Here is a 24,801-nt window from a genome sequence, read left to right on the forward strand (position 1 = left end):
GCAAATTTGCACTGTGGCAGTTTCATTTTAAGCACTTCAACGTTACACTTTCATTCACAAAATTAACACTAAACCTCCATCCGCCTTGGTAAGTGTAGCAAGTATAAGTGATGAGAACATGCTCGTTTTTATAAAATATAATTTTATAACTAGAAATATTGATGGTCTATCGATTTTCCGTCTGCTTGGTTTCTATCTGTAATACCAAAAATGTATTATAATTAATAACATGACAATAAAATATGTACTTAAAAATTTATATTATGTTTTAATTTTATTGTATAAACAGAAGTTCAAAATAAACAAGTGAAAACAAACAATTGACTGAGTTAATTGTTGAAATACCATGCATAGACAGTGTTTTCATTACACATACACACATCTCTATCTTATTACACATACGTACAAGTCACACATACATAACTAATATTCTCATCTTTAAAATTTACGCCTAATTTGCGCCCTCACGGCTAAACACTAATGTTTTCGAAAAAATGTTACTTTTTTATAAGAATTATTTTTTACATTTAAACTTTTGTTCTATCTCGCTAACGGCTTACAAGACCCAATTGACCTATGTTACTCATTTACGAACTCAACCTCACTTTTTACGTCCTGAGTACGCTGTAAAAATTGCATCTTGATATCTCTTTTCGTTTTTGAGTTATCGTTTTGGCAGACAGACGGACAGACAACAGGAAATGGGCTAATTAGGTGATTCTATGAACACCTATACCAAAATTTTGTTCGTAGCATCAATATTTTTAAGCGTTACAAACTTGGGACTAAACTTAGTATACCTTGCATATTACATATATGCATGGAGTAATAAACTTAGTATACCTTGCGTATTACATATATGGTATAAAAATGTGGATTTTGGATTTTATTGTTTGCATAAGGCTAGTAATTGAATTTTAATTTTAGTAAATAATTCACCTACATTTTTCCATATCCTGACCCTTGAATTTTTCGATACTCTGAACTTTGAAATTAGACTAAATTATTCTCCGAATACCCTTAAAACTTTTTTCGAAATTCATCGATTTTTAAAATTATACTATCGATGGTTCCCTTCAAAGATAAAAATGGACAATCTACAAAATATCTCATTTCAATGATTGCAATCTTCTTCTCTATCCTATTCTATTTGAGAAGAATATAGTATTCTAATATTTTAGGCGACCAACTTTTTTGTTTATTATTTTAGCATTAAAACTTCCGAAGAGATGAAATGTCTGACGACATTTTAAAATTTGACATACCATATCTACTTTTATTTGGAACAAGTTGATCTTCTATTATTTGAGAAGAACTATGTAACGTCCGTTCAAGATTTGCAGCATCTTCGTTGTTCTCGAAGCCAAACTGAAGTTCGTATGATGGTAATCCTAAGTTTGGTGGAATATTCCGATAAAAAACATTACGTATTTGTAATATACAATTACGTTCAGACAAAAATTGTCCGTTCCATTTGTTTCCATTAGGATCTATCAATTCAATTTTTGCAATTGGTTTATTTTTACGAAAAGTACCTTGAAGTCTTGAACCACCCGAAAATGTGTAGGTTCCATATCCATCGTAAAGATAGTTTTGTAAGGTACCTTCGTACATGCAATCATCTTCATAAACTATTTTTACTGAATCATTATTGACTAAATGATCCATCGCCCATAAACCTTCATAAGTTTGGCCATCGCTAGTTTCATATATACCATGACCTGTAACAAGATTCACATGTTAATTAAATAAAGTTAATAAATTACTTATTGTTGTTGTTTACATTTAATCATGTATACGATATTTACATCATGGTCTATTCGATTATATTTGATGTAATATGATACATACAGGCGTAAACTAAATATTGACAAATATCTTGTCTAGTAATCTTAATTAAAGAGAATTGAAAAAATACACTCGAACCAGGACTCGAACCCGGACTTATTGGATTCATGTCAAGCGCCCTAACAATTAGGCTATTCGAGGTCTAGACACGAATGCATGATTAAATGTAAACAACAACAAGTAATAATAATAAATAAGTGGATAAACAAATTAAAAAAATTCATTGATTTGAAAAAAATGCATTCGTGTCTAGAACTCGAATAGCCTAATTGGTAGGGCGCTTGACATGAATCCAAAAAGTCCTGGTTCGAGTGTATTTTTTTCAATTCTCTTTAATTAAAGTTAATAAAGTTCTAAAATTTAGAATCAAGTTCTTTTTGAGACCTAGTGCATATGTATACAGGTTGGGTCATTTTAATTTATACACCTAAATATCTGGTTTTGTAGTTAACCAATCAAAAAATAACTTCAACTAAAGTTGCAGAATTTGACGGAGGACGTCATGTTCTGACATCAGATTGGACCTAGTTCTTCCGGTTTCTTTAATAGCCAATTTAGATACTAATAATTTCTACCAATAGGTTGAAAAATTTTGTTAATTCTACCGCATGAGCTCGGTTTCCTAGTGTAATCTCCATGGTCCAAACAACGAGTTTTATTTTTATACCATGTATATATGAAATATACATAGTATATTATTATACCATGTATATGAAATATACATAGTATATTAAGTTTCGTCCCAAGTTTGTAACGCTTAAAAATATTGATGCTACGAAAAAAATTTTGGTATAGGTGTTCATAGAATCACCTAATTAATCCATTTCCGGTTGTCCGTCCGTCCGTCGGTCTGTGGACACGATAACTCAAAAACGAAAAAAGATATCGAGCTGAAATTTTTACAGCGTACTCAGGACGTAAAAAGTGAGGTCAAGTTCGTAAATGAGTATCATAGGCCAGTTGGGTCTTGGGTCCGTAGGACCCATCTTGTAAACCGTTAGAGATAGAACAAAAGTTTAAATGTAAAAAATGTTCCTTATAAAATAAAAAACTTTTGTTTGAAACATTTTTTTGTAAACATCACTGTTTACACACGAGGGCGTTAATTAGGTGCAAATTTTATAGTATGTATTAATATAGGAATATCAGTTGTGTGTGTGTCTATTTAAAAGTGAATATCTTTTGTTATTTACGTGACGTCAAAAAAACAAACGATTGCGCATCAACACTGTCTATACATGGTATTTCAACAATTAACTCAGTCAATTGTTTGTTTTCACTTGTTATTTATAATTTATTTTATTTTTTATAATTATTTTATTTAGGTTTTTTACGTGATTTGTTGCGATCAGCATAAATTGCCTCGCCTTTGTCTCATAAACCGTGTAAATTGTGAAACTAACTATAATATAATTATTAAATAAATGCAAAACTACCATGTCGAAACACATCTCCATGGCTATTTCTATAATAATAGCCAGTGTATTTATCACCCCTTTTCATTAGGAATTTTCCATATTCTATATGTTTTTTTTCTTTGCCCATTTGACTTTTATGACCCCTTCTATCTTTTTTATAATTTTCCTTTTTCGTATTCTTTTTACCACTTTTGAGGGTATCACTTCCTTCCTTTTTAATCGCTTTTAAACTTTTGCCTTTATTCTTTTTTTCTTTATTTTTCTTATCATTGCCCTTATCTTTATTCTTCGTATCGCTCATATTTAAATCTTTTTCTTTTATATTTTTATCTTTCTCATTTTGGTCTTTTACCTTTGCATCTTTCGTTTTTACATCTGTCTTATTTTTCTCATTACCTATTACGTCTTTACTTATTTCCTTTTTACTTTTTTTAGGTGCCATAATATACCGTATAACAACAATGAATTTACAAAAAAATTAATGTGTACAACTTAAAAAATTCAATAATACCAATTTAAAAATCGATTGTCAACAAATATACACCGAAAATCAAAAATTGAAAAATAATATTCACATGTACAATAATCAAGGCCGGCTAATATTAATAATTATTCTAACAGAATAATAAAATAGAGGACGCCGGCCCTATATTCGTTGTGTGCGTAGTCATGGTAGGGGCCATGAAGGTTATAAGAAGGAGAACGATCGCTATAGAAAATATTGTCCCCGAAATATGGATAAAATAAGTGAGGCGCTGCGACCGCTAAGTAGTATCAATAAAAGCGGGCTGTTGTGCGCTAATTTGAAATGATATATCAATTTGTACATTATGCAACTAACTTCATCTACTTGTACTCATAAACAGCTAACTTCGCAGATACTACTTCTTGATGACAGCGCGGCTGGTGGCTGAAAAATGAACTATAAATTCTACAAATTTTCAGGGACAGACGCGTTAATGCTTTAACACGTAGCGATCGTTCTCCTTCTTTATAACCTTCATGGTAGGGACAATAAAATCGATTCTAGCGCTTCCAGTTAAAAATTTTGGCATTAAAGGAGGCTCGAACACGAATTAATTAAACTTAATGCATTACAAATTGTGAAAATAAGAAATCAAATTGCACAAATATTATTTTTGAAATGTTAATTATCATAATTATTTATTTAAATTTGCGAGACAATTATATTAAATTTTCAATGTAAGTGATAAATGCAATTCATACAATTATATATGCATCTATACAATTCTATAGTTAAAGTAGTGTATATAAACGCCTCCAAAAAAACTCACGCACGGTGCGAATAGTCGGATAAAGGAATGCATTAAATAGCTATTCTTAGGGAGTCCTCAATAACAGCTCCGATTTTAATGATTTTTTTTTAATATTTTTTTTTTATATATTGTTTAAAATCAGACACTTTTCAAAGGGGGGGGGGGGAATTGTCTGGAGAGGGAAAATGAAATGTCCTGACTGGTATATCAACGCCTAGCCTAAATCGCTATGCTTTCTTTACTTAATACACGAACTATTATTCCAGAATGATTTTAAGCCAAAAAATACAAAAATCGTTCCATTTAACAATTGGGTGTATAGATTCCGAGATGTCATTCAAAATATACGAAGGGGCTATATACCATATTATATTTTAGTTTTTTTTTTTTTTTAAATAAACCACTGGTTCAGTGGCAAATAAACCAAAAAGTAAACAAGTGAAAACAAACAATTGACTGAGTTAACTGTTGAAATACCATGCATAGTCAGTGTTGATTTCTTTATCACATATACGAAAAAATGTTTCAAACAAAAGTTTGATTTTTGATAAAGAACATTTTTATACCATGTATATATGAAATATACATAGTATATTAAGTTTAGTCCAAAGTTTGTAACGCCTAAAAATATTCAAGCTACGAAAAAAATTTTGGTATAGGTGTTCATAGAATCACCTAATTAGTCCATTTCCGGTTGTCCGTCCGTCCGTCCGTCCGTCCGACCGTCCGTCCGTCCGTCCGTCTGTGGACACGATAACTCAAAAACCAAAAGAGATATCAAGATGAAATTTTTATAGCGTACTCAGGACCTAAAAACTGAGGTCAAGTTCGTAAATGAGCAATATGGGTCAATTGGGTCTTGTAAACCGTTAGAGATAGAACAAAAGTTTAAATGCAAAAAATGTTCTTTATAAAAAAATAAACAACTTTTGTTCAAAAAATTTTTTTGTAAACTTCACTGTTTACCCATGAGGGCGCTTATTAGGTGCAAATTTTATAGTATGCATTAATATGGAAATATCAGTGTGTGTGTAGCTATTTAAAAGTGAATATCTTTTTTTATTAACGTGACGTCAAAAAACAAACGATTGCTTCATCAACACTGTCTATACATGGTATTTCAACAAATAACTCAGTCAATTGTTTGTTTTCACTTGTTTACTTTTAAACTTTTGTTCTATCTCTAACGGTTTACAAGATGATGGTCCTACGGACCCAAGACCCAATTGACCTATGATGTTCATTTACGAACTTGACCTCACTTTTTACGTCCTGAGTACGCTGTAAAAATTTCAGCTCGATATCTTTTTTCGTTTTTGAGTTATCGTGTCCACAGACGGGCGGACGGACGGACAACTGGAAATGGACTAATTAGGTGATTTTATGAACACCTATGACAAAATTTTTTTCCTAGCAGCATTATTTTTAGCGTTACAAACTTGGGACTAAACTTAATATACTATGTATATTTCATATATACATGGTATAACAAGATGCCAACACTTATATTATAACATACTCTTGTAAAATGAAATTTTCATTCGTTCGTTTTATGCAATATACATTACATATTTATAATATGAATTGCCTAAACTAATTAAAAATGAAACTTAATTAAGAACGTAAGTATATAGATTTAATAAAAATACCTAGTTAACCGTGGAATTTTAAATAACATAAGTAAATGGCATAATAAGAACTGCAAAAGTAAACCTCCATTCGAACCTTTTTTAAGTTCAGAGTTTTACTGTCCAATGATCAATATCGATGTTCAATGTATTAAACATTAGCGGTGAACTACCCGCTTTGCTGTGCAACATCTCCAGGGGTTACAGTTTTGTAATGTACAAGCAATGCTCTTTTATTTAATACCCCACTTGGGTATATTTTAAAATATTCGATTATTCATCCTCACTTTCAAAAACAATCCTTGAAGCTGGTTGTGTTACTTGTCGATATTTGAGTAATATATTAATATCGATATTTGAATAATATGTAATGCTTAATCGATGTAGAACTTTTTAAGTTTTTGAAGCTCATCATGAAGCAGTTCATGAAGCACATGTAGAAAAACCGTATTAAAATCCGTTGCGAAGTTTTAAAGATGTAAGCATACATAGGGACGTGATAGTTACACAGACAGCGGGTGGCGACTGCGTTTTATACTATGTATTGACATAAAAAAAAACTCATGCTCCATTTTTTTTGCTATTATTTGCCATTTTGAGCTACTTATTGGCCCGATTTTTTACTTGTAAATAATTAAATATGAAAATTACAATTTTTCAACAATTAGCGCCACCTAATAATATGCTCTAGAGTCTAGAGGAGAGCACTTAAGATACATATCAGTTGGCTATGCTTAAAACTAAACGATATACGTCACAGTCAGTTTCATAGAGTGTGGTGTGTTGGTGGCTGTCTCCTCAAATGACCTAGTGATAGGTCGGTTGAATGTGATCTACAAGGGTCTTCTTATATTTTCCGAGTTCATTTATAAAAAATTTTTAACGAATTGATCAATTAAAAAAAATGTTGCGAACGTTAATTTTAACTAGAAACCAAATTGTTAGAGGTAGTGTTAAAAAATTAATTAAAAATCAAATTGTTCGAGGATTGAGCTCGGAATGTGTTAGAAGACGAGGGCATCAACACAGGTAAATTATTTAAATCGTAACTTGTATTTTTTGTCCTTTTCCTCTGATTAAATTCATTCAATGATATAACATAACCTCTTATTGCCAATTTTATTAAATATTTTCGTGTTTCTTTTATAAATTCTACCTTCTTAATTTTGTAAATGTTTTATTAGCTACTTGTTTATGTATTTTTTCTGTTTTCACTGATATTTTTTACTGAAAACTTTGAAGTTTATTCGCAAGGTCATTTAAAAAAGTAACCGAAAGTTGGATATTGAGAAAAGTTTAAAATATTCTAGAACACCACGATTGACAGAACCACGGTATCCGACGTTATGGAAAGATCAAATATATCGTCGTTATGCAAATTATCCACCTCATATTGCAGTGGCACTTCCAGCGTTATCGCCCACAATGGAAACTGGAACAATCGTATCATGGGCAAAGAAAGAAGGTGATAAATTGAATGAAGGAGACCTTTTGGCTGAAATTGAAACAGATAAGGCAACAATGGGTTTTGAAACACCTGAAGAAGGGTACTTAGCAAAAATTCTATATCCATCTGGTTCAAAAGATGTACAAATTGGAAAAATTGTTTGTATTATTACAAATAATAAAGATGATGTAGCAGCATTTAAAGATTATAAAGCTCCGGCTGGAGCAGCTTCAGCGCCTGCAGCTTCTGCACCAGCCGCTGAAGCACCGGCGCCTGCTGCCCCAACTCCTGCAGCCGCACCAAGTGCCCCACCTGCAAGTAAGATATAATTTTTAATTATCCATACTATTGCTTGGTCTTGAAAATTGTCAATGGTGTTACATAAATTTGCATGTGTGTTTTATTACTATTGTTGCAAAATTGTGGCTATACAATTTTTTCTTTTTAATCATCATAATCACTTTGACTTCATCATATTTAGTCAAGTAATATCGTCGTAGTTTTATCTGGAAAATTTTGGCAGGAAATTTTTATAAAAAGGTGGATTTCAAAAACAAAAAACTTTTTTTTCCATAAAATCAATATATTTTCCATAGTTTCAGCTTAAAAATCCATAATTACCGCTTTCATCATTAATGTTTATGAAGCAAAAGATACATTTATTATTATGCGTATATGGATTTTTAGCAGATTTACTTCCATATATTTACCTTTGAACGTTTTTCTTTTGCGATTTAAGAGACAATTTATGTGAATATCAGATTTTTTAATTTTTAAACTTATAAAAAGTAAAATACGAATAAAATTTGCCCATTGTCAGTGATCGAGGCACGCCTTTAAGAATTTTTATTTCTTTCTTATAGATCTACAAAATCCACTTATTTATTTTGGACCTAATTCAAAAGTCAATGTTTGTTCCTTTTTTTTACCTTGAATGACCTTGTGCAATATCATATATTTGAAAATGAACCGTTTAGGAAAAGCCAATCATTTTTCCCCAAATACAAGGCAGAAGGCCGCAAAGTGAAAATTTGGAAATATTACCACGAAAACTGTTAATCTGTGAGTTACAAAAAAATTTCCAGATAAATATTCATCGTGCATTGGGTTTTTTTAACATCAAAAGAAATGTTTGTTTTAATTTTTTTTTGTGAAGTAGAATTATGATAAGCAAGATTAAACCACTGAATATTGCGTTCTAAATAAGTTATAATACTATATTTCTATAAGAATTTTCAAAATTTTTATGACATTTTGTCTAGTGTCTTGATTTAAAGGATAAGACACATTTTTTAATTGGTATTAGTAAGTAGGCCATTGAAATGTTAAATCTTTATAGACTTAGCGTATAAGTCAAAGGACACAATTTTATTTTTTGGCTGTCAAAAGGGGGTTAGTGCAAAGTTAAATCCATGTTTGTAGGTAACCGTTGTCCATCTTGTAAAAAGGGGTGCGAATGATTTTTACGCTATATCGGGCAAAATATTCGTCGCATAGAAAATTATTCCTAATCATTCATGTTAATGTGTACTTACGAGTACTGGAGAATAGTAATAAAATTAAAAAAAAAAAGATTGTAATGAAAATTGACTAGAAAATTTGTAAAATGACTAAAAAAAAAGTTATAATGACCAAAAGAAAATTTGTTCCCAAATTTGTATTCTTTATAGTTCAGTAATTCTATGAAAATCGACTTTTTCGATTATACTTTTTTATTTATTTAAAAAAAGCGTAGCATTTTACAGGAAAAAGTTACAATAGAAAATTGTTGATAATAAAAAAATCTATTGAATGAGTTTTGTTTGATTAAGATACGTTGTATAGTTTAAAAGTGGCTCGAGATGTTGATTTCTGAAATAACTCATATCGAAGCTTGTTTAAAGAACATTGCCAAGCTTTACAATACAAGGCTGTTATTTTCTTGCACATGTTTTCGGCTAGTTTTCGATTTTTTCCCCAATTTCCTAGATCAATTTCATCAGTATGAACTAGCTATAAATAGCGTATGTTACTCATTGCTAATTTGGTGGCATCTGTACACAAGTCGACACATCTTGGTAGCCGAAATACGTATTTATATAATTATGGAATGTAGAAATAAGGAAAATAATCTCACATGGCTGTTTGAATAAAAAAATGTTCACAATTAGCATTAAATAAAGTGGCTAAAATGGCTAGTGTCGCAAATGTTATGTATATCATGATTAAAGGAAAAGTAGAGACGGAGTGTAATTGTACCAGAGTGTGACATAGTATTATACAAATGTATTATACAACTTTATACTTCTTCCCTACTTTTCCTATGTCTATGATGTATTACATGGTACCAATGCCATCTTTATTTAATGAATTTTAAGGACACTTTTTTAACACAGATTGTCTTCCTTATCTCTACATTCCATATATATAATACAAAAATTTTTCTAGGAAATTGGGGCAAAAATCGGAATTTATAATAATACTTATATTTACACTAACTCCCTTTTGACAACCCAAAAATAAAATTGCGTCATCTGATTTTTACAACCCCAAAAATAACTTTTGAATGGACTATAGAGCTGAATAGGACTATATATAAACTTTCATTATTTATAATTTTAGCTTTTTTTTTAAGTTCATTTCATTTTTACTAATTATGAATGGCAGTCATTTTAAAATATCCAAATAACTCTCCTGGCCAAACTTTTATGCATGATTTAATATGATACTGTCAGGTTATTAACAGTATTTTTTTGGTGTGCTTCATTCAATCAATTTAACCCTAATTGTGGGTAAATATATCCCAAAAAATGTTTGCTATAAAATGAGTCAGTTAAAAATTATATTATTTATACCGCTAGACTTACCGGTACACACAACTGTAGCATTACCGGCTCTATCACCCACTATGGAAACTGGAAATATTGCTAGTTGGGCAAAAAAAGAAGGTGACAAATTAAATGAGGGTGATTTATTAGCGGAAATTGAAACAGATAAAGCGACAATGGGCTTTGAAACACCCGAAGAAGGTTATCTGGCAAAAATTCTAGTACCAGCAGGTGCAAAAAATGTAACTGTTGGAAAATTAGTGTGTATTATCGTATCCGATCAAGCAGATATTGCAGCTTTTAAAGATTATACTGATAGTCCAGCACCGTCACCTTCAGCGCAACCGGCTGCTCCAACTCCGGCCGCTTCAGCACCGTCTCCTTCATTATCGGTATCAAGTCATACAGGTGAAGTCAAATTTTGTGTGGTGATTAGTTTAGCAAATTTTGCAAATAGAAAAATTAATATCATTTATCCTGGCTTTGATTAGTTTTCAAATATTTTAAGGATTTAGAATCCCGTACAAAAATTGAGTTTTATTTACAAAGACAATCCAAGAATATTTAACCTACAGTTCTGCACAAATATTAATGTATTGGGATGTATTATAAAATAAGCTATTGTGATTGCGTTGGCTAGCTTTTAATTATAAATCTGGATAGTACAATCTGGACAACTAAACTTCTAGGAAACGGAAAACTCTCCATAAATTAAGCTTTAATATCCCTTTTTCGTAAGGCCTGAATCTTTAATTCAAATATGAAACCTCTAAAATTTAAACTTATAATTTAATAATTGATTCTATCAGAGAAAACACCATTTCATATTTCAACGTGTCTTGAAATACCTCAATAAGTAAAAAATTGAGCTAATTTAAAGTCTTTAATTAACACCTTTTTAATTCCCGGACCAAAAAAGGGGTGCTACTAAGCTTGACCGATTTTGATATTTTTGTTTCGTTTGAATGATAATTTAATGACGACTGTTCTTAGATATGTTTCAAATGCGTATGTAGGGTTCCATACCCGAAAAATTTGTCGGGGATTCATTAAGTTTTGAAATTTTGTAAATTTTACTTGTTTAAGTTAAATTCGACGATGTAGAAAAAATAGCCTATTAAACAATTTCTCCAAATATGTATTTTGAAAATAAATTGGCGTACAGTTAAATTTTGGAACGCCAATAGTTATTTAACAACTGAGCCGTGTGAGCAAATAAAAATATGCAAACATAAAAAGATTCATTGCCAAATTTTGTATGCAAATTAAATGTATTTTTGTAGCAATGAAACATATTTTCTTGTAGAAATAGATATTATCATACACAATAAGCACACATGCATTTTTAAGTAATTTTAAAAATAAAGCCACGAGCACAATTCTATTAATAGATTCTTAACCTTTGCACTCTTTAATTAAGCACAATTATATTCATTATATTTTACCAAATGACATATTTTTATTACGAAATTATCGCAATCATTCCGTTACTGTTTACGTTAACGTAAATAGTTATAAAAATGCACAAATGTAATGTATTACCTACCCTGAATTTTTATGTAGATATAACTTTAGTGGCGCCAATATTCTTTATGCAAGAAATGCGAATTAAATATTAACGAAGTATAAGACCTTTCTTTTACTAGTATCTGTTTAGCCATTAAATTTGAGTTCCTTAGGTTTTTTTTTTTTAGAAAAAAATCGTTCGAAATTTTTTTTTTCCTTGTTGATTTTTTTACCCTTAATTAGCGAGTTGAATTTTTTGTAATTCCCTTTACAATTTGTGTATATTTTCGAGTCAGACGAAGATAGTACACAAAGTTTCATGCAAATCGTTATACGAAATAGTTCAAATCGTTATTTCTCCCGGTACACGTAAAAGTTGGAATAGGCTGAAATTGTTGGTTAGGAATTCCAAATTGTGTTCGTGACGATAAGCCAATAATTATTATGCAGAAAAAATACCGGCTTTTGAATGTAACATATACTCTATCTAGCGGTTAAAATAAGCTAATTTAAGGTTAATGACAGGTTTAATACAAATAACAATGTCATTGACAAGAAGCACGCTCTAAGAAAAATAAGAAAATAAGCTAATTTAAGGTTAATGAGAGATTTGATACAAATAACAATGTCATTGACAAGAAGCACGCTCTAAGAAAAATAAGATTTGACTGCATAAGCAATGTTTGATTATAAATCAAATTTTGATAAAAATTACACTTTCTTGACAAAAAGGAAATTCTTAATATTCATACTGAAATGATTGTAATGATTTTGTTTTGAATATTCTGAGCGACCAATTGAAATTTGACTAGAGTACATTGTATTTTTAATTATTTTTTATCGACTTGTAGGTGACACTGGTGGGCGAGTATATGCAAGTCCTATGGCAAAACGATTAGCGGAAGTTAGAAAAATACGATTACAAGGTAAAGGTTCAGGAATTTACGGCTCATTTAAATCGAGTGATGTACCTGAAAAGGGTGAATCTGTTCAAGTAGCAAAAGAAGCAGCAAAAGCAGGAGCACCACCATCTGTTAAGGCTCCACCACCACCAGCACCTGTACCCGGTGCTTCATACATTGATATACCAGTGACAAGTATGCGAGCAACAATTGCCAAACGTTTAGTTGAATCCAAACAATCAATACCACATTATTATTTAAGTTCGGAAATCAATGTTGAGAAACTTATGGCATTTAGGGTGGAAATGAACAAACAATTGGAAAAGCAAAAGATTAAACTCAGTGTAAATGATTTTATAATTAAAGCAGTCGCGGCAACTACACAACGAGTACCAGAAGTAAATTCCGCTTGGATGGGAAACGTTATTCGACAGTAAGTATTTAATAAAGTATCCAAATTGTAAGAAACATGATAATTTCATCCATTTGTTGCAATTTAAAAATCTTTCATAACTCCACAATCTCATTTAATTTTAAAAAGCATTTATTTAGCTTCACAGTATGTATGTATATGCCCTGCAATTTTGCAATCAAAATTTGACCCAATTCCCGGTTTCCGATTGAGCTTAATGCCATAGCTTGCATATGTAAATCGTATAATACATATTTATGGTAAACTTGACCTAATTTTCCCATCGCTTCCACCATATTTGTTACACATTCTATAATTTAAAAAAAAAAAAAAACAAACTTTAAGGAACAAGTTTTAAAAAGCTTTAAGCTTTTACATATAGTCAAGCATGAGGAAAAATAAATTTGATTTTTGCTCATTAAAATTTGATATTGATCAAAAATTGTGTTGTTTTTGTTCATGTAATTTTTATCGTTAAAAACTACCACGAAATTCAAAATATTTGTTGTCTCTGTTATTTTAATTATTTGTAGGGTATAAGTTACCAAAAAAACAAATTTTTTTAGCGATATCAAATTAATGAGCAAAAATCAAATTTCTTTTTCCGAAAATGTTTATCTTCAAATAACGTTAAACCTGAGTGTGACTTTAATCTTAGAAATATCTAAAAATCAGGGAAATGTATGGTCAATTATACTAGAAAATCGGGAATCATCAGATAATTTTAAAAATTGACTCTCGTGAAACCACTCCGATTATTATTTAAGATTTTTATGATTATATCTCATAAAATATTCACCTAACGAGAAAATGTATTTTAAGCCTTTTATTTCATTTTCGAAAACTTTGATGTTAACATTCAGTTTAACAATATGAAAAGAGCTACCTCTTTTTTAAATTGGGGGAAGAAAGTATTTTTTGCTATCAGTAAATAGCCGTTAATGTACATGTCTGAAATTTTGTAACTTTTAAAATTTTTCAAAGAAATGTACGTATCAAAAATTGATTACTTTCGTTCTTGATTTGAATGACACACAACATTTGAGAAAAATTTGATTAAAAAAATTCGAATTGATTAATTTTAGTGAATGGAGAAATTATTTTTAAGAAACAAATCATTCGACTTTTTTTTACCTCTATTTACCTTTAGAGACTAATTCTCATAAAATTTGATGAATAATGCGTTTTGAGAAAAATAATTTTTTTTTCTTTTTCAGATACAGAAACGTAGATGTAAGTGTCGCTGTATCCACTGATAAAGGTTTAATAACTCCAATTATTAAAGATGCTGATCGTAAAGGCGTAATAGAAATATCGAAAAACATGAAAGATTTGGCAACGAAAGCGAGAGAAAATAAATTACAACCACAAGATTTTGTGGGTGGCACCATTTGTGTATCGAATTTAGGAATGTTTGATTTAACATTCTTTAGTGCAATCATCAATCCCCCTCAATCAGCAATTTTAGCTGTTGGTGGAGTTGTAAATAGAGTTATTGCTGACAAGGATGGAGGGTAAGTTTTTTTTAACTTATATAAATTAGACCTTATTTAATATAATATTATCTTTTTCAGATTTAAAGAAGCACCGCACATAATTGCAACATTAAGCTGTGATCATAGGGTAATCGACGGTGCCCTAGGTGCAGCATGGTTGAAAGTATTAAAACAAAATCTATCAGATCCAGCAGCAATTTGTCTGTAAAAATATTTTTCGGATTGATCGAGAAATTCACTGCCGTTGTGTCGCCCCAAAATGTTTTTAAAAAACATCAACAATGTGAACTTGTTCTATTAAGAAAAACATCTTACTCATCTTTTACATACTCGAACACCGTCAGTCGTCACCATAATATATGCTCGTGTTAAATCTTAGGCTTACATTGTTGTCTTTTTTTTTTTACTCTTGTTAAGTGACTTCCTCCTTCTTTTATTTTGTAAAACATTTGTACAGTCTTGTTTAATTAAAAAAAACAAAATCCAATTACAATATTTTACTTTGTATATTTAATTAAAGGAAAGAGATCGTACTTGAAAAGTACGTGTTTGAAAAACAGATAATAAATAATTGATAATAATAATTATTAATGCATAAATTATTAAACAATTTTTAGAAAAAATTATATATATAATATAGAAAATTATATAATATATATTTATATTGGTATACTATTTACAAATTTGTTTTTTTTTCTTTTTATTTTACCCAATTTTTCTTTATGTTAATTTCGACTTGCCAAAAACGAAACTTTAACCAAAAAATTATGATTTTGTACAGAAAGAAAGAATTGAAAACGTTATGTTCGAATTATGTATGTAAAATAAAAGATTATAATTTGTTTTCAAGCATATTTTATACTTCTGTCACCTTTTCCCCTCTACTATGGATTGAAATATTGTTCGACAAAATAGTGCATAATTACTTAAGCATACGAGTATTTATTTACTTTGAGCAATAATCTAAGAAATTAAGTCGGATAAAGATAAAAATGAGTGCGTACAACAAAGTCGTATTGACTTATATTTTGGGCTATTATAAGCATTTTTGTCTTGTGATTTTTTCTTAAAACTCACCGTTTTTAAGGTACAAATGATTGAAAAAAAACCTAATTTTAATGAAAATTTGATATCGTGGAAATTCAGGATTATTATATGGTTTCTATCAAATATTTGATTTGAAAGTTATTGTATTTCAAGTTTTGGACGACTTCAAATAATTTTTGTTTCTAAACTTCTTCTCGTCTCACCGTGCTTTAGATATAATCGTTTAGGAAAAAAATTCGCTTTACGCTTATATCTCGAAAACGTTTCTTAAAATAATCCAAAGTACAAATTTCAAGTCAAAATATGAGAATTTCAAATCAAATATTTGGTCCTTATTAATCCTCGCATTAATCGTTAATTTCGATAATATCAATCGTATCTCAAAAACTGCGTTTTTGGAATAAATGTCACGATAATAATATCCTTAGAATAGCCCAAAATATAAGATCCAATGAGTGTTTTTTTAATTTTCATGATTTTACAGTAGAATTAGCTTGGGGGAACTATTTTAATCAATATGACTATGTTCTACATACTCATACGAACATTTTGAGCAGGGTCCCATAAAAAATCATATTGGTCCATAGAATTGCAACCTTGTCTTAATTGGACGTTATCGAATGCTCCATTTTCCTACTGTACTAGATTTTGCTGGTTCACGAATTTATTAGGTGTGGATTAGGTTGCATTGTTAAAATTTCAGTTCGCGATTTATTTCAGCCGAGTGGCTTCTTTTTAGTGAGTCTATCAAACTTCTCTCTACGACTTTTTTCGAAAGCACTGCGTTCTCAAATGAGCACGATAAAATCTTATTTAAGTTATCGGTTTGAGAAAACGTAGCAGAGAATTTGTCGGACACTTGATAACATTAATAATTATTAAACAATAAAATATTTTGTCCAACAAAAATACTGCACCGATGAGCTTGTTCACGACTTCAAACTATAGTATTTTTGCCTTTCAATACATACATAGTTCATTTTTACCAAATGGCCATAGTGTCCGTCAAATTCTTTGCTTATCGCGCTCATTTGAGAACGCAGCGCTTTCGAAAAAAGTCGTAGTGTGAAGCTTGGTAGACTCGCCAAAAGGAAACCATTCAGGAAGTTTCAAGTATGTATTAATCATTTTCCAAAAAAACCTTTTCCGTCCCACGGTCTATATTGTTTTACATCTAAATTCAGCAAAATTATTTAACATTTCTGACAATGTTCCTTGGTGTGAAGCAACTAGCACACACCTCTTGTAGGAGATCGAATCCATGATTTCTAGCTTTACGATTCAGCACTCTGCAAGGGAGTTAATTACTTTAATGTTGAATAGAATTTATGTTTACAAATAAAAATAATAAGCATAACGAAAATTGAATTGACATTTGAGTAGATTGACATTAGAGTGAATTTTCCGAATTTCACTTATTTATGTGCATTTACCAAAATTATAAGTACATAGAGTGCACTTTTAGATAATTGATTTAAATTATCTCATTAGTAAAAATTTTTATGGAATTATCAATATTATCATCAGTTTTACTTCATTGTACAAAGTAAATGAAGTGTTGGTATATGTCGCAGCCAACTTTTATTAGCCGTTCAATGAACAGTCTAGTCTTTAAGCGGCGTCGTTCAACTAACGGCCTAAACGATATTCTAGTAAATGACTTGGATCGGTAACGTTTAACTATACTTGCCTAGCCAAATTATTTAAATTTAGTTCCACTTTCTGCCAACTCGCGCTGAAATCCACACACTGTTAATATGGCATCGGCAAGCAACAATGTTGGTGTTTCTAATTATTTGATTGGGTTGACGCAAAAATAAAGTTCAATGTAAGAGTGCGGATAGTGAAAAAAATTGGAACTAAGTATGGTACTATTAAAAATTGGTTTTCACGTCACGACTAGTGTTATTGGGCTATTTCAATTGTCGGTTGGCGGTTAAAATTTTCTGTCGACGGCTAATAGCCATTTGGGCTATTTTTAATTTTCAGAAATATGAATTTTATTTTGTAATAAAGTCTTCTCGTGTATTAAAAAATTATATTATGAAAAGTGATCAATTTACTTAATTTATAGTTATGACAGTTGATTATCGCTATCAGAAATATTTTATGATTGGCGCGCTAAGATGCGCATGCGTAAATATCATACTTGTGTGTCATACACTTTCGTGTTGTGAATTGTTGATACTCACTCGTCATGACCAAAGTGATCAAATTTTAATAATAATTTATCGTTAAAAAATATACAACAGTTGTAGTAGACACGCGCCATGGGCAAATAAGCTAAGTATTCAAAGCACTATCGGGAAGCATGGGAGCATGAAACTATCTTTAAGATAGTTGCATGCTCCAGATTTCAGATATTTGAAATTCTCATCTATTTATTACCATTCGTGATTCGCCGCTCATTGACGGGTTTTAGAAAAACTATTCTGGCAACACTGTCACGACAAGAATTGCATTACTCAGATATAAACTATGGCGACGAAATTTCAGTTAGTTCAATTTCTTTGAAAGATACTGGGGCACGTTAGTTTCCTTTTGATGACCAGGGATTCCAAAAAATGGAGTTGTTAGGCCACAGTTGAACAGCGCCATTTAGCAAAAAAGGCTTTTAACTGAACGGCTAATTGGCTGCGACATATTTGCTACATTGTGTCGTGAAAATTTCGGTTTCCAAATTTCGGCGGATATAAATATATTAGCAAATCTGAATTCATTTTGACTACTTTAGACGAGACGTCTGTCGGTATATAATATATGTTGTAATATCTATATAGTTTGCAGAAGGGTCAAATCACAAAATAAATAATTTTTCATAAATATAATTATTAGCAAACTTTTATTTCAATCAATATTATAATTTTTTTTCAAACCCAAATTTTTTACAGAGATGCAATCAATTTAATATTTTGTTATTAGTGTTTTTGCGTACAAGGAAATCATAAGGTGATATTTTTTTAGACTATAGTAAGTATATAGTGTAGCTGAGCCTTAAGTATAGCCAATTTGATTTTTATTAAAATTAAAATGATGAAAACAAAGACGCGTTAAAATGTTTTTAGTTACTTTTGCTATAATTTTGTTGCATGCACATAAATTTGAAGCCCACACAATCGCAATTGTTCGTGTATTAAACGCGTGTTCAATGTATTCGCAATAGATGTGATTACAAAGTTATAAACTTGATCGTGCTGTCTACTCCGAGTTAAAACGGGGAATACCAATTACAATACATATGAATGTATTTTAATTAATCAATAATCATTATTCACCGATTTTTCAATCATTCACGATTTAATTTTTAAACTCGGATAGTAAATTTTTTTTTGAAGTGCAACAAGTTACACATAATGGAAGAAGAGACAGTAATTTGTAATAATTGGTTTGTTTTTTATTATTTAAAATTATTAATTTAATTTTTTAATTTGTTATAAACCAAAATTTTATGAATTTTCTTTTATGTTTAATATAAAAAACTTCAAAGAATGAATCTTACGTGTCGTCAAGTTTATTTATAGTATTCATATACGAACTTCATCATCGTAAACTTTTCTGTATCATGTGTTTAAAAATAAAAAATGATTAATTTCTAATAAAATATTTGGTCTCTTTGTATTAAAATTAAACAATAATTATTGGTTTAGGTTTTTAGGTAAATGTTATATAATTTCGAAAGATAACATTTTTTTTTTAAATTTTTATGGGGAAAGATGGGTGTTCCTACTTGTACAAACAAACAAAAATTTTTCCATTTTTAATCTTGTTCGAAATGACTTAAGTGTAAACTTTCAAAATTGATAATTCAATTTATTTCTGGAACGTTATCAAATTATTGTAAAAAACAAGTCATTTATTAACGCTCATTATCATAGAATAAATTGAAGGTCATTAACTTCTAAAAATTAATGAGGGTCGTTTTGTTTACAAAAGTTACTAATTATGTTCTTATATTTTCCTATCAAAATTTTCCTAAATTTAACATATTTGTGAGGCAATCTTTAAAATATTTCAAATTACAAGTGAAATTTACAATATTCGTCAATTTTTAGTTTTTCGAGTATGGAATCCTAAATTCTAAGCTAAGAACACTTTCTATTAAATTCCATTTCAAACAAAAACCAAAAAAATCAAAATCGGTTCATCCGCTTAAGTGCTACGATGTCACAGACTGACACACACACATAGCGGTTAAACTTATAACACTCTTTAGTTCTTTATTGTTATAAAGAACTATACTCTCAGCTGCAATTATGTCACGGTTCTAAATCTCTTTTTGAATTTTTTGTATATAGATTTATTTCATCGCATAATTCGATAGATTTATTAAAATTTTCAAATTCAATAGCAAATTTTTGTCGGGCTGCTTTTTTATTTTCTTATATGCAACATGTGTCACATCTCACATGCAAGACATACAAGTCAACAATATTAAAGACTCTTTTTTTCAATTTGATAATGTATAAAAGGATATCTCAATAAAATTGAATACGGAATATATGGAACTGAACTGCAATGCTCAGTCAGAATTCCAGGCAATGTTCGAGGATGGATGAAGCTTATTCTCTCATTAGCCTTACAGATATTAGATTAATTTCTTAATAGAAGAATTTAAGGAATGTCGAAGCTTTCACATTAATATATATAAGCAACTTTAATGTCTCGTTTTGCAATCCGTTGCTTCTTTCATGTATCGTTTTTAGTATGAAATTACATTTTCTTTTATAAATTTTAGTAAACGTGAAGTCCCGGCTTCGAATATGGTAATTCATATGGTAAGATGTGTTAGAAGTATTACCTGCAAAATATGCAATGAAGTACTTCAAGCAGATAAGCTAGAGGAACATATGGCCAAACATACAAAGCTAGGTAAAAATTTTAAACTTTTAAAAATTGAAATTTTTTTTAATAAATTTTATTTCCATAGAAAAATGCAAATATTGCCAAAAAGAATTTATGGAAAAAGATTTGGAAGATCACATAAAAATGTGTGATGAACGTATGGTTAGCTGTGAATATTGTGAGCTAGAGCTGCGTAAATTGGACATGGATGAACACTTGGCATACTGTGGGACTCGTACTGAAAGATGTGATGGATGTAAGCAATTAATTATGTTCAAAGATAAAAAATTACACTTAGAATCCAATCATACTTTTATAAAAATTAACGATGGTAAATATACTAAAGTAACGTAACTTGAATTTTAATGCCTTCTATCCATATGTTGGAAAGACCACACTGATAGAAACAATTGCCCGGTCAATAAAATTTGCCTATTTAACTCGCTAGTTTTATTGACCAAGCATACTATTTGAACTATTCTAAATAATAATTTTCTTGAATATAATGTGTTATTTTCCTTTTCGATTCATGTAGGTTGTAATAGATATCAGAATTTAATAATTTCTTTTATTTATTATAAATTAAATGCATGATAAACCCCAAAATCGCTTGATAAACCAAACTCTCTCTTGAAAAACCAAAGTGGATCTCTGCTCAAAATTTTTCGGAGCGTAGTTCGATAGATAATAATTTTTCGTTAAAATGTCTTCCATATTTTTCAGCTCCAGAACAAGAACAATGTCCAGATTGTAAAAATCTAATTGCGAAAGATAATTTTGAAAATCATTTATTAACCTGTGATCAACAAGTAGTTAAATGTGAATATTGTGATAAAGATATTCGAAGGTCATTTTTGGAAACACATAAAAATTATTGTGGTACTCGAACTCGAGAATGTCCTGAATGTGGAGAGTTCGTTATGTTAAAATATCGAAATTTACATTTAGAATCGAATCACACATTTCTGAAATTGAATGATGGTAAGAAAATACTCTTTCTTCTATAATCAGAGGACGAAAATCTTTAACTACTACACTATTTATATCTACTCTATATGTCTGACCTACAGTAAAGGAAAAACTGAGCTAACAGTCAATATCTGCACCCTGCCTACTTTTTCGGTGAGATTAAATAGGAGGTACCCCGATCTCGATCTGTCTTTCTTATTCTTATTAACCATTAATACCGCACTACTATTACAGACGATACAGCTCAGTAATTAAAGTTTTCGAAAGAGCAGCCAATTTTTTTTCCAAAAATTCACTCTCTAGTCTAGTCGCATCTAAATTTTTTGTTTTAGAGCCAGGACCTCTTCCATTATCAAGTCAAACCCGATCAACCCCATCATATAGAAGAGACACAGAACCTATGTTTACTCCATTGACAAGACAACCAAGATCGACTACCCAAAGAATAGATCCGGAGCCCATACCATTTTGGGCACAATCAAAACCTGTTTCTCCTCGTAAAAAAGATTCAGTAGATTTTGATAATTTCGATGATATTGTACCTAAAGAAGTAACACGTGACATTGATGCAATAACAAATCTATTTAATCCAAGTTTTCCACAATATGGTAGAAATAAAAGAAGTTCTGGCATTGAACCATTTTTTACAAAAAATTTAAATGATAGTGATAACAGCTTTACTACAGATTCGTCGCCATCGCCAACTAAAGTTTCTAATCGGTATGTATTTTTAAACAAAATTGGTTTTAACGACAAGTGATCGCGGCAAACAAAGACGTTGGGTTGCGGAAACAAATTTGATGCCGCATTTGCTTACCGTCGCAGCATAACATGCAATCAAAATGGTTTCTAATTGGTTACCGTGTCCTATCTAATGAAGTTGTTTTTTAAATTAAACAATTCTTTTTTAATTAAGGATTTGCATCTTATCTAAGGGCAAACGTATGTGTTAGGTCCGTAGCTAATCCAAAGCCATGTTGGTTGCTGTCTAGAACACAATGGCATAGGCTTTCAGGAGGGGTTGACAGTTGTGCTAATGCGGGGTACGTAGATTAATGGGGCGATAAGGAGATTGAAAGTGGTAGAAAGGCCAAGGATATTTAAACAAAGAAGCCGTTACAGTAAATTGTGTGTGTGTGGGTGTATCTTTAAGATTATTTTTATTTTATTCATTAATTTTCATTTTCTTTTAAAGAAACGATCATGGAGCTATACGAAGAGCTGTCTTACCACATAGAGTAAAACGAAAAGCTCCACTACCTCCAAATATGGTCACAACATCATCCACTAATACTCCTCCAGGCCATCTTACTCCGTCTGCTCCGTAAGTTAAAATATTCAATTTAATTTACCTAATTAGCATATCACACAAAGTTTATTCAAAATTTCAGGAAAGTGAATGAGGAAATCTTACTACCTTGTGAAATGTGCGAAAAACTATTTGTGCCCTCATTGTTAATGAATCATCAGGTAAACTATTATTTTTATATGCAAAGAAACGTTAAAAAGTCGTAACGTCTGTCTGTAAAGTTGATGATTTAACATATATACAAAAAACTCATCATTATAGAATTTTTTCCGTCCACGTCACGATCCGTTACATATTTTGTATATTCGTTTCTTTAATCTAAGCCCACCCGCCTCCGCACGGATTTTTTAAGGTTTGTTAATTTCACCGAGTCTTTAATTTCACGCTAATAACTATATAAACTGTCTGTGCTACTGCCCTTTTTTAATAAACTATCCCAGTAAAAACTTAATTACTTGTGATTTAAGACTGTTGGTTTTGGTTGTGTCAATTCATATTGGATTTGAGCTGTGGATTATCAACCAATACTTAAAACGAATTGCTTACCCTATAACGTACATTGATAATCTGGTTCCTTTAACATAATTTTAATTTTGATTTTATTTTCAGAAAAATTGTCCTCAAAGATTTAGCATCTCACCACGCAAGTACGATGGTGGTGATTTTAATTTAAGAGAATTACAAAATATTACACCAATTAGAGAACCGGAAAATCATGATGTTACTCAACTACCATGCGAATTCTGTAATAAATTGTTCCCTGAATCACGCTTATTGCAACATCAACAAACTTGTCTTGGCTTTTAAATTTTTCTTTTATTTCTAAATTTAAACACTATTTAGTCCAAGAGCTATCAGGTCTAAAGCCTACTATACAATAAGCGTAAACTAAGTCTTCCTTAACAGACGGTGTAAATTTAAGTCAAGATCGAGATAAATAATCGAGTGGATTTGACATAATCGGGTTGTTACTGTCGTGTTAATTCGGATTCAGAAAAATAATTTGTATTACAATTAGTTTTTTTTCTATATTGTTTTCGAAATAAAATTTATTCAAATTTTAAATGCGGAAATTTTCTTAATAAATAAAGTTCGTTCAAATGAATCAAAAATTCAGTTTTCAATTCATATTGTATTCAAAATCGTTCTAAATTTTAAATCTGATTGACGGGGAATAAGCAATGAAACGGAAAAAATAATTTTAAATTGCATACTTCTTACGATTCAAAATGTGTAAGGTTAAATAGGAAACCGAATTTCAATTTTATCCTGATTAATTTCCAATTTACTTGAATTAGGAAATCAATCAGTCATTTTTACAAGTGATTCGTTCTTGCGAAAGGATGCTAGTTTGAAGCTTAAATTAGAAAAGTAAATTACAGCTGTTGGACTGTAAAAGTCTGTTCCTAAATACAAGGCATCATGCTGCCCATGGTTTTGTCTTTGTTATTATAATGGTAGATCCATAGAAATGACAGGCAAACCATGATGAGCAGCTTGACGGCTTGTATATAGGAACAGACATTACATGTAATTTTTACTATTTAAAAAAAATTGATAAAATATTGTTACTAAAATTCCTATTGTTTATATTTAATGCAAATATTTTCAAATAAAAAAACTTTTAATTTAATAAAAAAATACGAATTTTTATTTTTTAAATTCCAGAATATAATATAATTGCAAATCCAAATTATCTATTTATGGATGGTTCCTAACTTTTGAATCAACCTTTTTATAATAACGTTATTATAAAAAGGTTGATTCAAAAGTTAGAAACTCATTATAAAATGAACTAACTATATAGTGACTTTAATTAGGCTATTTTGTTTCATATCCTCAAGATTGAGTATATTTTAGTCACTTTCTTTTAACTCGTAATGTCTGAGTGTC

At 30.3% G+C, this 24,801-nt stretch overlaps 3 protein-coding genes across 6 annotated transcripts; 2 read left to right on the forward strand and 1 right to left on the reverse strand.

The window, feature by feature from the left end:
- Window positions 1-11: 11 nt before the first annotated feature.
- On the reverse strand, window positions 12-3,404 carry LOC123300445 (phosphatidylinositol 4-phosphate 5-kinase 1-like). The gene is made up of 3 exons (XM_044883020.1): window positions 3,285-3,404; window positions 1,266-1,721; window positions 12-196 (listed from the first exon to the last, which is right to left on the reverse strand). The coding sequence occupies exons 1-3, from the start codon at window positions 3,391-3,393 to the stop codon at window positions 150-152; spliced, it is 612 nt and encodes a 203-aa protein (XP_044738955.1). The 5' UTR covers window positions 3,394-3,404; the 3' UTR covers window positions 12-149.
- A 3,520-nt stretch (window positions 3,405-6,924) lies between these two features.
- Window positions 6,925-15,191, forward strand: LOC123299896 (dihydrolipoyllysine-residue acetyltransferase component of pyruvate dehydrogenase complex, mitochondrial). Of its 3 annotated transcripts, XM_044882301.1 has the most exons (7): window positions 6,925-7,200; window positions 7,482-7,936; window positions 10,459-10,833; window positions 12,783-12,857; window positions 12,930-13,266; window positions 14,463-14,759; window positions 14,820-15,191. In XM_044882301.1, exons 1-7 carry the CDS (start codon window positions 7,076-7,078, stop codon window positions 14,947-14,949), a joined length of 1,794 nt encoding a protein of 597 aa, XP_044738236.1. In that variant the 5' UTR covers window positions 6,925-7,075; the 3' UTR covers window positions 14,950-15,191. The 3 variants fall into 3 exon arrangements, with proteins under 3 accessions (XP_044738236.1, XP_044738235.1, XP_044738237.1); XM_044882300.1 differs by having other exon boundaries at window positions 6,926-7,200; window positions 12,783-13,266; XM_044882302.1 differs by lacking the exon at window positions 10,459-10,833 and having other exon boundaries at window positions 6,928-7,200; window positions 12,783-13,266.
- A 3,715-nt stretch (window positions 15,192-18,906) lies between these two features.
- Window positions 18,907-23,992, forward strand: LOC123299667 (TRAF-type zinc finger domain-containing protein 1-like). Of its 2 annotated transcripts, XM_044881957.1 has the most exons (8): window positions 18,907-19,173; window positions 20,524-20,657; window positions 20,716-20,961; window positions 21,354-21,611; window positions 21,932-22,319; window positions 22,795-22,923; window positions 22,991-23,069; window positions 23,518-23,992. In XM_044881957.1, exons 1-8 carry the CDS (start codon window positions 19,142-19,144, stop codon window positions 23,713-23,715), a joined length of 1,464 nt encoding a protein of 487 aa, XP_044737892.1. In that variant the 5' UTR covers window positions 18,907-19,141; the 3' UTR covers window positions 23,716-23,992. The 2 variants fall into 2 exon arrangements, with proteins under 2 accessions (XP_044737892.1, XP_044737893.1); XM_044881958.1 differs by lacking the exon at window positions 22,991-23,069 and having other exon boundaries at window positions 23,518-23,712.
- The last annotated feature ends 809 nt before the right edge of the window (window positions 23,993-24,801 follow it).

The sequence above is a fragment of the Chrysoperla carnea genome, chromosome 5 (genome assembly GCF_905475395.1).
Source record: "Chrysoperla carnea chromosome 5, inChrCarn1.1, whole genome shotgun sequence".
NCBI lineage: Eukaryota > Metazoa > Arthropoda > Insecta > Neuroptera > Chrysopidae > Chrysoperla > Chrysoperla carnea.

What these genes read in the sequence shown, in the direction of transcription:
- LOC123300445 (XM_044883020.1), bottom strand. Translation starts at nt 3,393, where the DNA reads ATGGGCAAAGAAAAAAAACATATAGAATATGGAAAATTCCTAATGAAA. An exon ending in TGGAGATGTGTTTCGACATG is followed by an intron (nt 1,722 to 3,284) that starts GTAGTTTTGCAT and finishes ATCTTGTTACAG; the next exon opens with GTCATGGTATATATGAAACT. An exon ending in TCCAAATAAAAGTAGATATG is followed by an intron (nt 197 to 1,265) that starts GTATGTCAAATT and finishes TTGGTATTACAG; the next exon opens with ATAGAAACCAAGCAGACGGA.
- LOC123299896 (XM_044882300.1), top strand. Translation starts at nt 7,076, where the DNA reads ATGTTGCGAACGTTAATTTTAACTAGAAACCAAATTGTTAGAGGTAGT. An exon ending in AGACGAGGGCATCAACACAG is followed by an intron (nt 7,201 to 7,481) that starts GTAAATTATTTA and finishes AAAATATTCTAG; the next exon opens with AACACCACGATTGACAGAAC. An exon ending in ATCGGTATCAAGTCATACAG is followed by an intron (nt 10,834 to 12,782) that starts GTGAAGTCAAAT and finishes ATCGACTTGTAG; the next exon opens with GTGACACTGGTGGGCGAGTA.
- LOC123299667 (XM_044881957.1), top strand. Translation starts at nt 19,142, where the DNA reads ATGGAAGAAGAGACAGTAATTTGTAATAATTG. An exon ending in ACAGTAATTTGTAATAATTG is followed by an intron (nt 19,174 to 20,523) that starts GTTTGTTTTTTA and finishes TATAAATTTTAG; the next exon opens with TAAACGTGAAGTCCCGGCTT. An exon ending in CATCTTACTCCGTCTGCTCC is followed by an intron (nt 22,924 to 22,990) that starts GTAAGTTAAAAT and finishes TCAAAATTTCAG; the next exon opens with GAAAGTGAATGAGGAAATCT.